General features: G+C 41.1%; 1 protein-coding gene across 3 annotated transcripts in view; it reads right to left on the bottom strand.

The window, feature by feature from the left end:
* znf512b (zinc finger protein 512B) overlaps positions 1–9,093 on the bottom strand; it is a 30,212-nt gene extending 21,119 nt beyond the window's left edge. For 2 of the 3 annotated variants that reach the window (XM_079558503.1, XM_079558505.1), the window contains exons 1-2: positions 8,764–9,093; positions 6,986–7,123 (exon numbers count right to left, since the gene is read on the bottom strand). In XM_079558503.1, the coding sequence (XP_079414629.1) occupies positions 6,986–7,121 (136 nt within the window). In that variant the 5' untranslated portion in view covers positions 7,122–7,123; positions 8,764–9,093. Of the gene's footprint in view, positions 1–3,233; positions 3,378–6,985; positions 7,124–8,763 lie in introns of those variants that run through there. The other variant, XM_079558504.1, reaches the window with a different exon arrangement.
* Positions 9,094–14,203: the final 5,110 nt, after the last annotated feature.

Genomic DNA, 14,203 nt, shown 5'->3' with positions numbered 1-14,203 from the left:
TGTGCCTGGTCAGCCCTCTGTCCGCTCGGCTGTTTCAAAAGTTCCTCACGTGAAACTGTCTTATTCTGTATAAGCCTTTGGTCTGGTTAAGATGTGGTTTAGTCCTGCTTTAGCATTTATATTGTATTATATTTGAGCAATGAAATTCTCATTTATTTATCACAAAAATATGAATATGTTGGCGGTAGGAGGAGAAATCTGGCCCAGTATAAAATGTAATCGAATAGCCCTGGTCTAAGGCATACTGTACTTCATTGTCCTCGTAGAAACATTTGTCCACAGGGAACCTTCTCTTAATCTTGGGTCAGGTTCATGAGAGGGCACCTTGCTGCTGGATGAGCTTATTTTATAGGTTGTGCTTGTTCAGGGTTGACAGGAATGAACCGTATCCATATAAACATTATTACTGCCTTCCCCTTTATGCTGTACCTCTCACATCACTGTTGCCCTCGATGCAAAAACAAGACATATAAAAGCCTGTCGTCTGCTATCGCCATCCTTTTATTTTTTTACTCGATAAACTATTTTAGAATCTCAACCTTCAACACACCCTCATCTGTCTCTCTTTCATCCCTGTCCTATGAGTGCAAACACAGAAACAAGACATATTATCATGCAATCTTTCACTTACGAATTAGAAATAATGCGGGCACCAAATAGGCCGGGCAGGACGAGATTGAATTCCAAGCAGCACTTCCATACAAGGGCCAACACAAAGCCAGCTCTAAACCATTACCAGTTAGCTAAAACGAAATGTATGCATTGATATGAGTGCATTAATATTCTCCCGGCACAAGCGTGTTTCTCTATTAGCTGTCTGGGTAGCAGCTGGAGAGGTGATGCAGTCTACGGTGCAGCTCTTGTGCTGAGGAGGAAATTGAGCATGCATTCTAATTCCTGTCTGAGAAAATAAAGGCCTTGTAAAAGAAAGGCATAATTAATGAAAACTGCTCCGGGGAAAGATATGCTATTGTTGCCATGGGGATACACTTGTCTCAGTTACCACTATAATGCGAGAGGCTCTGTTTAGGCAAGTAGAACAAATAGACTCAAATGATTCCTGTACTGAGTGGGGGTTAAGACATGTTGATAATGATATAATGTGAAACCGAAAACATATTACAGCTTGGTTCCTGTGTAACGTGTATTTCAGTTATACCCGAACTCATGTCAAAGCAGAAACAACATTTTTAATTATAGGCTCACGGGTATGGGTTTTTCTAAGGCTGATGCTGATATTTTGGGACGTTAATGCTTGGCCGATATTTTTGACCGATTTTTTTTTTTTTTTCAAATGTCTGGTCTAAAATCCTGTAAAAACAAATACTTGGCGGCTCCAGCACTGGCTGATTATATTATATTACTTTAGGTGATCCAATCTTCTGTCCTAGCTTTGATTAATTGTCGTTGGCATTAGCATACTGTTACTAGCCGCGGCATTTTACGCGGCAATCAAAAATACAATAGTGGAGGTTAAAACTAACTCAGCGATTGAATTCTCCAGATTCTGCACTTCAAAATGATATATTCATATTGACAGAGGTTTAGTGAAACTTGTGTTAAACAAACTTGAAACAAACCAATTTTCATTGCGATGTTTCTCACTTCCCCTGAGGCCTAGGGAGTTGTGCGAGGGCTCGTTTTAATGAGAAAATTAAATGGGTTAGGGTTAGGGTTAAAATGGGAAGTCTCTATCATTTTCGGTCCCGAAAATATCGGCTTTTTCCAGCGCTAGATCGGCCGATAGCCGATATTGTAAAATCCCCAAATATCGGCCGGATATATAGGTCGGGCTCTATTTTCAATCATTGAATCATCATGTTATAATTGACACTAAGAGTTCTATCTCTCACTAATTCAAGTATAACATTAAAACATTTTTCTCAGTAAAATGGCTTCTGCTCAGAGGAAACACTCAATAACTGGTATGAGGTGATGTGAGGTTAGGCACAACTGAAAAGCGGCAGTATCCGTCACTTTTGTTTTGCTTGAGTTGGACATTGTGCTGCAGTCACGGCCATTGTCTGTGAACAAAATCACCCCATTGTGTCCGGTCGAAAGCTTGCTTCTCCGACAGCAGCTAAGGGGAGTCAAACAGCTGTTGGGCTAATGTACGAGAGCTATGCCATGCTCCCAGCTGTCTGCAACTGTTGCTCTAAACTGATTAACCGCCGATAGAAGAGGAGAACAAGTGAGGAGAAGGAGAGAAGAGAGAGTCGTCAAGAAGACCCAGGAGAGCTGGCAGCTGTCTAATGATCTCAAATAACCTCTGAGTTTCTCCTGGCGACGCCTGCAACTGTTCCCCTTGAGTGCAAAGGGTGAACATTACACATGCGCGCACAACCACACATTATAATACGACACAGACGCACACACTGTAACATACAAAACAGCCACTTGTTTTCCCCCCACAAACACTCCTTTGTCTGCACCAGAACACAGAAGAGTTTAGACATATTGCCTCTCAGACAGACACGGTCCCTGATACAACACATTGTAAAAACACTTGTATATTTGTGATGTACAGTCATGACTTGGACAGGTTTTCAAGAAAGGCTGCGGCAGACTGTAATGTGTAAAACTAACAAAGTGGCAAAAGAATCAAGCTCTGCAAAAGTACTAGTCCCACTTGTTGTGACTGAGTTCAATTGTCCAGTTCAGGGTGAAAATGCCATTTTCATTGAGTCATAAACACCTCCAATACTTTTTTTTTTCTCAAAACATAAACAATCATGCCCAAGTCATATTAACTACAGTGTGACACAAAGCAGGCATTTGTTTTCCACCACACTCTCAAAGGAGGCTTAGTCTCTATCACAGAAGACTGAAATTTGCATACTAGCAGCAGTTTAAATAATTGCCCTCTAAAATACAGCCAGAATTAGCAGGTTTTAATCAGACCCCATGGTTATTATCAGACAAATATCCTCTGTGTGCACATTTCACCATATGCTGAAAACCAAAGCAAAAACACGCTTATTTAACAGCGATTTACACATCACAAACAAAAAAATCTGCACAGCGGTAAGAAAATAGACATAGAAACTTAACCGTCACTTTCTCTTTTTCTGCTGAGCAGCATGTCAGCAATTTTCTCCTCGTTATACCACTACTGCTTTCTATTTTCCACATTATACTTGATCCCGTCCTCTTCCCCCTCTGTTTCACGCACACACACCTACACCCACACGTACACACTCTAACAAACATCACAGAACTGCAAGTGAACACACCTCTTTTTGAAGACGTCCCCATATTTCTCTTTGAGTCAGGCCTGGTTTCAGACTAAAGCCACCACACAACAGTCTTCCTCCCAGACACAGATGAAGTGAAAGAAAGCCATGCTCTCTCAGCAAGTCTCGCTCTCATTCAGTGCTTCTCTCTCTCTCTTTCTGTCCGTCCATGCAAACTAAACTACTCTTCAAAGTGAGAAAGAATACATTTATATTTATTTGCATGATTACGGCTATTTTAATCTTAAAGTGATTTTATAGTCTAAAAGTGAACTTCATTACCATATCACCATAACAGATAAAATAGATAGAAATGCGCATTTGTCAAGTAGACTTCACATGTAAATTATGTCACACGCACACACACGCACACACACGCACACACGCACACACGCACACACGTACACACACGCACACACGCACATGCACACGTTGATATGCAAAGTTGTTGCTGTGGTCTCTTAGTCTAAATTTTCCAAGCAAGGTAAGGTTGGGTTTGAGCTTGTTGTCTTCTTGACATAATGGTTTGAGCAATAATACTGCACATGACACTGCACATCCTGTAGTGGACTCTAATTAAAGCTTCCAGATAAGATACAAACAAAAGCAAAATAATTGTCATGGTCCAATAATATGAAGAATTCAATTACCCTAAACTAACTTCATTTCAAAATGCCATTTCAAATTTCATATGAGCTGAACAAGCCAAAGATTAAATTAATTCAATTTGGTTTCAAGTTAAACAAAGTTGTGTTTGAGTAGCCTTAAAGTTTAAACTCACCTCTCACAGTCAGTTCACTGAGTTTATCCTGCACTAAACCACATTTTTAAGTGAATGAATTAAAGACATAGTTTCGGCTGGAAACTCCTGCTACATAATATAGTGACTCAGTACCTCAATTCCTCCTCCGACCTGCATCGATTTTACTGCCTTCCGCATCAGCTGCTGGCCTCTTATTATTGGAAACCTAATCTATTGCCTTATGCCCATTTGGCCCACACCCAAAAGTGTGTTAGTGACGTCCAATAACAGCAGCCTCGGATGACTGGGCACATATGTGGTCAGTGCACTCCTGTAGGGAGGACCATGACAGGTGAAGTAAACAATCACCGCTAAGAATCATTAAACTATATTATGTGTATTGTTGACCGCCATTTTCAACTGGTGACAATTTAATTAGGAGTTTAGTTTCTCCTAAAAAAGTCAATAAAATACATATTTGTGCCAGTTTAACTTAATCATTTGAATATCCAGCAACAAGTTGTTACAAAATATAATACATTTGAACCAGTCCCAAGCCAGAGCATGTGGAAAGCATTTAAAATATGTAAAACCCATTGTTTGTTTGAAATTGATTGTTGTTTGTTTATGTTTATGTTTCTTTTTCAATATAGAAATGAAGAAGATGTATTTGAATAATAAATATAAAAAAAGAGGTAAGATATTACATCATAAATAAGTGATAAGTAATACGTAAACAAACGCACATATAAATTACCTACAGTTAAAAAGCAAAGTCTGAAATGTCAGTTCTTGTCCGTTGGTTTGGTTGGTGAGATTTTAACAAGAGAATGTGAATGAGCAGCGACACCAAATCCTCTCCTGCTTCTCTGGTGTGGCAAGTTGACAACCCACACCAATTACACTCAAGGATAAACCACAGACCTCATTTGTAGTCAGCGTCTCGGTTTCCACCAATAAAAGAGAGGAATTTCAAGAACTAACTCCAGTCTGGGCAGACAGGATTTTCTCTGCTGCATTACGAACTCCAGGTCAAACATTCCTCAATTCAGGTAAGGTGAGGAAAGGTAACCACATGCAGGCTTTGATATTGAGGAGAACATTTATTTCTTGTAGTATGGATTTCTTTTTCTTTATTAGAGCTTGGAGGTAGCTGCAAGAACGCACTGGTTTGTAACTTCCAAAGGCTACATTTCTTGTATTATATAACGTAGAGATGATATGATGTACTGAAAAGAGGGATGCACAGTGGTTGGTTGGTAATGAGAATTTTGACAAAGACACATCCCAGTCCTCCTGGCAAAGAGACCAGCTAAGCCGCCACTAAAGCGAGGAAAACCCCTGGTACAGAGCCAGATGAGAGCCAGTTTCCAGCCAAATGGGAGAATTTTGCAGATATTTTGTAGAGGAATGTAGATCCTTATCGTGAGCAATCAAATGGTGCTGGGAGCTGTCTTTAGCGCAGGCATAATGAACATCATACGCTCAGAGAAGGAAGCACAAAGCTAGCGCAAGGGATTATGGGACGGATGACAGTTAGAGCAAGTGAAAGGAAATACTCAAATGAAGTAGCAGATAAAAAATCTCCAGTAATACAGGTTGTTCAAGAAAAACCTTACACCTTGCCTGAACCAAACGTAATTAATGTTTGATGTGATACTGCACGTAGAACACTGAGTAATATGGCAGGGCTTCTGTTTGCATCAGCAAGCGTCATTTATTGTGTTCAAATGCCCGAGTAATACCTCAATCATAATGTATGCCACAGTTCAGTAAACAAATGTAGGAAGCAATAGCTTTTATCCCTGCCTTCTAATCTAGGCTCGTACTAACGTAAAGCATCTGGCATTACTTGAAATATTCATATTTTTTATGCTAGTACTAGTAGTCTGGGTACGTGTGCAGTTAAACCGAACAAACCACTCTTTGTGAGAATAAGCAGAATGCCCAAAATGAGGGAGAGTGATGAATAAGGGTATCCAATAATGTTGACTGTTTTGTTTTGCAAAAGAGTTGTACATCACTGTCAAGCACATGCAAACACACACAAGCATGTGCAAATCTTAAACCAATGGCCTGACTTTTAATGGGAGGGGAGAAACATTTTAAATATATTCAGTCTTTTTGTAGGACTGGGTTATATCCAAAAATGCCCACTGATCAATCAATGAAGTTCTGAATAGTTTGGTTTCTTAATGCAAGCCAAACGGCTGAGTCAGGAATGAATATGAAAAATTACCCTGGCGCCAAACAACCTCTGATTTCCAATCTATTGTTTGTTGTATAGTTACATTTATAGTTCTGATATAACAGCAGGTGTAGCACTCTCACCCCTTGAATCCCAAAATGAGCAGAAATGGAAAAACCCTAAAAACATGTGTCTCAACTTGTCCCACACAGTATATTCATTTAGGCCTCCATAGTGCACCCAAATTGCTTTACATCAAGGAACCATATTAGTAAACACTACCAAGGACACAACAACCGTATGTGAATGGTCAACCTCTGAATCAGAGGGCGAGCGCTCGACCTGCTGAGCTCCTCCAAAGCTTCTGCTTCATCGACACAATGGCAGCACATTATGTAGTGATTAGGGCCCGTCAAAGTTAACGCTTTAACTCATTACTGATCTACAGATATTTCATTGCATCTTATGATTTAACCTAAAGTACTTCTTGCCTGAAAGAGGCAGCAGTTTTCACATAGATTTATGAAATAGTTTGGTGATGAAATATGAGCAAATGCTTTAGATAAGAGTATTTTATGTAGGTGTATATGAATAATATTTACATTCTAATTAACTACAGTTAATCGTGATTGATCAAGAGTCTGATGAAACAGATTTTAAAATTAATTGACTGACAGCTCTAATATTCAGTAACACAATATTAATAAAGTACAACTAAGAAACATCTTTTTGAAATAACATTAAGCTGGAATTCAAAGAACACAAAACTATTGAAAAGAAATGTTCCTTGGTACGCTGACATACCGGACACATGCCACTCACTGTGTTTGTTGTTAGTTTCGGGGGCTGTCGTGGCTCTAACTGTCTCCTGCTGAGGTCCAAGCTTGAAGGGCCGAGCTCTTGGCAGCCCCGGAGAGGAGGACAGCTTCCCGAACCTCGGGCCGCTCGGGCTTTCCATGGCTGCAATTGAAGACCAGACACAGAAAAAAAATGTGTTCATTGATTTTCAAAACAGTCAAGTTCACAGCAGAAGATCGCGGTCATGCTTCTTTAAAATGCAGTTTGTGCTTGTTGGCCATTACGGCTATTCGTCTGAAGGTTTAGTTGAGCTCAGTCACACAAATCATCTGAGTTGTAATGAGGCTATGACCTTCTACGTTTCAGTTCCAAATCAATACTCACTCTTACACTAACTCCATGCTCTGCCCATTACACAGAAGAGTAGAAAGGCCTTCATAGTCTCACTGTTAGTAATAAAGCCGACAAACGTCACCAGGACAGGCAACAAACTTTTTTTTTTTTTAATTGTCATCTAACTTTACTAAAGCCCACCTCGGCGCTAAACATCTGCATGAACCAGCCAACTGCAAACTGTTGAGTGATGCTAACTGGGATCCAACACTCACTCTGGTAATGAATTAAACCCACACACAGAGGGCCACGCAGCGGGGAGTCACACTATCCGTTTACACGCCACGCTATTCTCTGTGCACTGGCTCATTTGTCACAGTGATAGAGGAGTCAGATCATATGTTAGTTTTAACACAAAAGCTTTCAGAGTCGACAAGGGCTCCAGAGTCAAGCTTTTTGGGTGAAATCCATAAGGAAGAAACACTTAAAAACAACGCATTACGCACGGGGGACTTTTCAGCACCGGTCAACCAGCTTCCCCTACACCTGTGACCCCGGGCCATCACAAACACTCAAGTAGACCTCCCAACACTTTCACTTTTCACCACGTGGCACAGCTGACTTCTTCAACCCCCCCCCCCCCCCCCAAAGTTTATCCATCACGCCTTCATCGCCAGAAAACACCACACTTTGTTTTGCCTTGCCTCTCAGGTCACACCTCGCAGGTCAAGCGGGTGCCCTCGGGTCGCCCACGTGACGGGGGGGGGGAGAGAGAAGTGAAAGGGGTCACGAAACGGCAATCCGGACCAAGTGGGCGTTTTTCCATGTCATGTTGTTGCACGGAACCCACACACCTGCTGTGCGTCAAGGAGCGGTCACGGAGGTTTAAGAGGGGGGTGGGTGGGGGGGTTAGAGAGGCAGCGGACACTCGTGACTCCCCGTCCGCCACTCCGCAGGACCACGATCGAGGCGTGAAGGAAAAGGGAGAGCCGAGGCACAAATCACAAACGTGCACAGCAAAAGCAGCCGCGGATACTTTGCCACATAATCCCAGTTGCTAATAGTCTCGCGCGCCCCCCTCCTCCTCCTCCTCCTCCTCCTTTCCAGCATTAATATGTAAACCACGAGGCACTTCTCCAAACCTCTGTCTTCTCGTTCGCCCCCCCACATATGTCAGAAACAAGCACAAACACGGACACGTCCCCGGCTCCTTCGGGAAAAGATATTAGAATACGAAACGGTTTATAAAAGGCAGTGAAGCAAAATGGCGACTTTATTACGAAGGAGGAGTAGAAAAAAAAAAAAATCCTTGCGCTGGCTGGAGCTTGAAGGGAGGCACAAAAATATGTTTAGTGCAATAATATCGACGACAACAGCGCGACTGGTTAGAGTAAAAGAGAACCAAGCGATGGAAAACGAGACAGAGCGGTTAAATCGCGATCAGAGGCAATCATTTCTCGGTTCCTTACCTCGGGATTATTGAGGGGTTTTTTCTACGGATATTATCCCAGTGGCCGCGTACAGTGGTACAGTAAGGCTCATGCGCGTATCCACTCTTACCTTTGACAGCTCCAACTACAGTCTTGAGGCAACTTGCAAACTCTCGCGTTATTATTTTCTTTACGGATCGCATTAAAGACACACATATTGCCGTAAATAAATCCGCTACATACCGGGGGGTTTTGAGGCTGCTCCGGCGCCACGACGTTACGCCTTCTCGCGCCCCTGACGAAATTGGTCAGAGTTCAATTCCCTAAATCAACACACTAAGTATTTCGCCGTTGCCGCTGATGAACGAGTCCCCCCCCGCGTCTTCATGGCAACGTCGGGAATGTCAAATCCAACTGGTAAAACTGCACAGTCTAGTCGTGTGTGTAGGTTTTGGGGATTTTTCCTCTCAGGACATTATTTTAATAGTTAGATGCAAATAATGTTTAATTAATCCAAGGTCATTATTATAGGAGTTATGGCATTTTTTAAAATTATTATTATATATTTTTCAACACATCATCTTCCATTTAAAACAGATCGGTTCTGTGAGCAAATTTGAAAAAAACTATAACATCTGCTGCCATTCATTGTTTAAGAAAAAAAAAAAAAAAAAAGTATATTGACTCTCCATGTTCCTTGTTGGACTTTTCAGGCTGCAGAAAAGTGGCATGATTCCTGCCCACCCCTGCCGATGAAAATAAAAAATAAAAAAATACGCAGCATTTGATTGGTGCCAGTCATGACCTGATATTTTCTATTTGTGCAACCGTGTAAAGCCATGATGTCATCTGGCGTCAGGCACGCACTGCGAGGGCCCTGGCACGTTGTCATATTCACCACTAGAGGGAAGTATGTGCCTATGTTTTGTTTTTTTCCACTGTCACATATTGGCGGCTTAAATGCATTGTTTAAAAAAAATAAAATTCATTGTAAAATCGATTCCATTTCAGAAGACAAAATAGAATACAACGTAGGCTTCAGTGAGTCTTCTCTTAAGCCGTATGCTCTTGTATAGATGTGGACTTGCACCGCCTTTGTTGTCTCGGGTGGAAATGTAAACAAAAACTCAAGTTGACTGTTCAGTAACTTGAACTTCAGTAATGCAAGTTTTTTTTTTTGAGAGATGGAAGGGATATATTAGGCTACTTCTCTCTTTCCACCATGGCCTGCAGTTTAATATTTTACCGCCATCTAGTGGTTCAAAAGAAAAGTACTTCCGTCTGATGGAAGCGGAAGCGTTCACTCCACAGTCCACAGGCACAACATTGAATAACAAACACGCATGGACACTGAGGAATCGGTTGACTACAGAGGTAAGTCCAGCTCAGGTACAGCATTAGCTAGAAAATCGATGTTTGGGGAGAAAGCACGGGTTTCTGGATCTCAAGCCGTTGCTGTCTATTTATTTTACCGCTTGGTTACTTATTTACTCTTGGTCCCCAGTTTGTTCGTTGTTTTCCTCTGTAAGAGTATTTTTGCTTGTTCAAATGTTTGCTTTTGTTTTTAGGCAAAATAAATGGACCGATGTCCTGTCTTTGATGGATCAGCCTGGATCCCACCCATGGAGAGTGATGACAGCGGCCTCAGTGACAGTGAGGACAGTGATGGAGATGATGATGGGCCTGCTCATGTTTATGAAGATGAAAGCAGTGATGAAGACTGCGCTGCGCCTGCTAGTCCCTGTGCCACTCCCTGTGCCACTCCTGGAACTAAAGGAATTCAGTGGGAAACTGTTCCCCAACAAAACTCTGCAAAAGACGTTCCCATTTGGGCTGGAGCTCTGCCTTGTGCTTCTGAAATCAGAGAGCCCATTCAGTACTTCAGAGACTTCTTTGACAATAATCTCCTGGAGCTTATTGTACAGCAGAGTAATCTTTTTTACTTTCAGCAAAGACATTGCCACTTGAATTTGGATCGGAATGAACTGGAGCAGTTTCTTGGGGCCGTAGTGTACATGAGCGTCATACAGCTACCACGGCCACGACTGTACTGGTCCAGGGAATGCCGAGTGGCACAAGTGGCTGATATAATGAACAGAAACAGATGGGAAGAAATCAAACGCTCTTTACATTTCAATGACAATAGCAACATGGCTGGCAACAATGACAAGCTTTTTAAAATCAGGCCGCTTATTAATTCACTCCTCCCAAAACTCCATACGCTTCCTCAAGATCAAATGTTGTCCATTCATGAGCAAATTGTATCTTTCAAAGGTGAAACTAATCTAAAGAGACATGTCGATAAGTCATGTAAAAGAGGATTAAGAATCTTTCTGCTTTGTGACACTAAAGGCCTGGTGCATTCCTTTGACGTATACACAGGTGACACTGATCCTCTACCTGGGGAACCAGACCGAGGTCCGGGTGCAAACATTGTGCTCAAGCTTGCACAATTTATTCCAAGTGCTGCCAATCATTTACTTTATTTTGACACCAGTTTTTCCTCCTTAGATTTGCTTGTTGCTCTTGCAAACTGGGGGATACCTGCCCTTGGGGCAGTGAAGCAAAGTCACCTGCCAGGGTGCAGTTTCAGCTCTGACAGCATCATGAAGAAGAAAGGAAGAGGGGATTTTGAGGAAAAAAAGGCTGTCATTGAAAGTGTGGACATAAGAGCAGTCAAATGGATGAACTGCAGAGGACTGATAGTTGCCAGCACATTTGCCAGTGCTCAGCCTGTTGGTAAAGAAAACATTTGGGACAGAAAGTTGATGAAACACATCTCTATTAACTGCCCAAGCATCATCAGCCAGTACAACACATTCAAGGGGGGTGTTGATGCTCTTGGCGCACTCATTTCAACCTGCCCCATCCAGCTCAGGTCATCAAAGTTTTATCACAAGTTCTTCTATTACTTCCTTGATATGGTCATTGTGAACAGCTGGTTGTTATATCAGCGTGACTGTGATTCTCTTTATATTCCAAAAAAGATGCGAAAAGATTTCATTGCGTTTAGAGCCTCAATAGCACATACGCTCTGCCTGCAAGGAAAGGATGTGTCGAGGAAGAGGAGTGGTCAGCCTTTCATTGATATAGAGAAGGAGTTTAAAAAGAAAAAGCATCGAGGTCCAGCTAAGGCTATCCCGACACAGGAGGTGCGCTCAGACTCTGTGGGACACTGGCCTGAGATGGAGAGTGTACGACAACGCTGCAAACATCCAACCTGCAAAGGTCTAACTCCAAATAAATGCACAAAGTGCAATGTTCACTTGTGCTTCAACAAAAGGAAGAACTGCTTTCGAGATTTCCATGAATAGACTGTTTCTTCTGTGTATTTTAGTTCTTCTCTGAGTTGTGTATTTTGTCTAAGTATCCAGAGAAATGAGAAAATGTTTTTTCAACCTTTTGAATACTGATCAATAGGACTTTCTATAAAATGCTCATATCACATTAAAAAAAGTACTCTGCAACTTTTCAAATTGCAAGACTCAGTTCTATAAAATGATAATAATGTAAAATCCTATACCACCTGTTCTGTACTTGCAGGCTTGTTGTGGGCCCCTCCCTGCTCTGGACCCTGGGTAAACGGTACTCCCATGTCTGACATGGTAATATCATTTATTCTTGCAAAGATGCACCTGAATTATGCCGTAATCGTTTTGTGTTTTTAAATGGTTTTATCTTTCTGTGAAGCACTTTGGTCTCCCTGGTGTTGTGCTATAGCTATAAATAAACTTTGATTGAGTGATTGATTGAATTGTTTTGTGTAGCCCAATATCCCATCTGATATTGTGCTGTCCTGCGAGGCAAACAATGAAACAAAACAAACAAGACTTAGTTCCGGAATATTAAGCATCCAAGCAAACAATGTCCAAATAAGCGTTGGCAGCAGGTGGTGATGAGCCTCATGGAAGTCCACTGTCCGACTCTCCTACACGGCGAGGAAAAACTCAAAAATATAACTAGATTCAGGCCCGATTCTCACCTCCTAGTGAAGGTCCTTGGTAGATGTGCAATGCTCCACTCCACTTAAATAAGTAATTTTTTTAGAAAACAGAACTTGCCCTTTATAAAATGTAACTGATATTAATGTATTAAGATTTATATTATTATTTCTTTTTTTTTTTTGCAAATGAAGGAGTCATGCTAATGTAAATATTCATGAAATCCCAAATTGTACACTTTTGTGATTCCTTGATGTATAAGCTCTCCATTAACTGATGTCCCCTGAGTCTGTGGAAGTGAACCGCAGTCACTGTCTTTGCCGACTCCTCCTCTGTCCAGTCTCTTGTTCGTAGTTGCTTGTGATCTCAGTGTTCCTTACATCTAAAATTGGTGTTTCTACATATTTAAATAAATAAAACTGTATGTGTTTCTGCGGCTGAAGCCGTCATGGTACCCATCTAGTAAGACTCCACAGTCGCGACGGTAAACAATAATTACATGAGAGAAAGGCCACAACACAAGTTCAATTAATTTTATTAAAAAAAAAAAAAAAGACCAATTCCACACTTTTCATACATTTTAATACGTACAAAGAAAATTCAATTAATTCACATCGTCCTTTCTTATAGTCAATGATCTGACCGCCAGAGTCTAGTATATACAAAACAGTACCGGACTTTTCTCCCATGATAGTCTTTACTCACATCACTTTAAAAGAATGATGACATACTGTAAGGGAAAAGTGTGTTTGCTGGATCACCACAGCAGAAGCAAAGGAAATGCTAGGAAGGCGTATAGACTTACAAGAACAGGTTTGAGGGGCAAAGCAACATAACATGAAAACAAGGCATTCTGAATTTGCAAAATAGATTATTTATTGTTGGAGCGTCACCAGCGCGTTTTGACTTATGAGTGTCTTCATCAGGGTAATTGGTCATTTGTTGGTTATTTATCTTTTTCTGCGCATAAACGCTGTCAGAGCTGTCTGCAGCCTACAGTTACTTCAGACAGGCCTGTCTGTGCCAGACTCTTGTCTCTGGAGCTGTCACGCTTGGTGGATCCACACATTTTAAAATCACAGCATGTCACAAGAGACAGAAAGAAGAAGAAAATACAGCAGGTTTAGTGGCTTTATTTGAATAAAGTAATGAGCATTTCTTCTAGAAATATAAGCTAGAAAGATGTAAAGAATATATGTACTAGGTCATCGCTGAAAGTTTTTGTGAAAAATAAGATTGAATAGTGTCACTGTGCTTTTGTTTACTCTGTTTCACTTTATACCATAGAATACAGTATAAAATATCAAGTTTAGTCATTAAGAACTATTGCTACATCAAGTATAATCATTTCTTAAATGTTTCCCTAAAAGCTACTGTTTGGGTCTTAATTACAGATGTACAGTGTTTATTGTATTATTTGTTCTATGGTACGACCATTAATAAAACACTTGAGAATCACTGTGACAGTTCTACAGCAAAAGGCTGAGGATGGACGGTCGGTCATATGTGAAAACGTTCAGTTTGTAACCAACTCTTGT

This window comes from Gobius niger, assembly GCF_951799975.1.
Source record: "Gobius niger genome assembly, chromosome: 6".
Lineage (NCBI taxonomy): Eukaryota > Metazoa > Chordata > Actinopteri > Gobiiformes > Gobiidae > Gobius > Gobius niger.
Note: the sequence above shows the minus strand (reverse complement) of the source record. Positions and strands in the feature narration are given on the sequence as shown.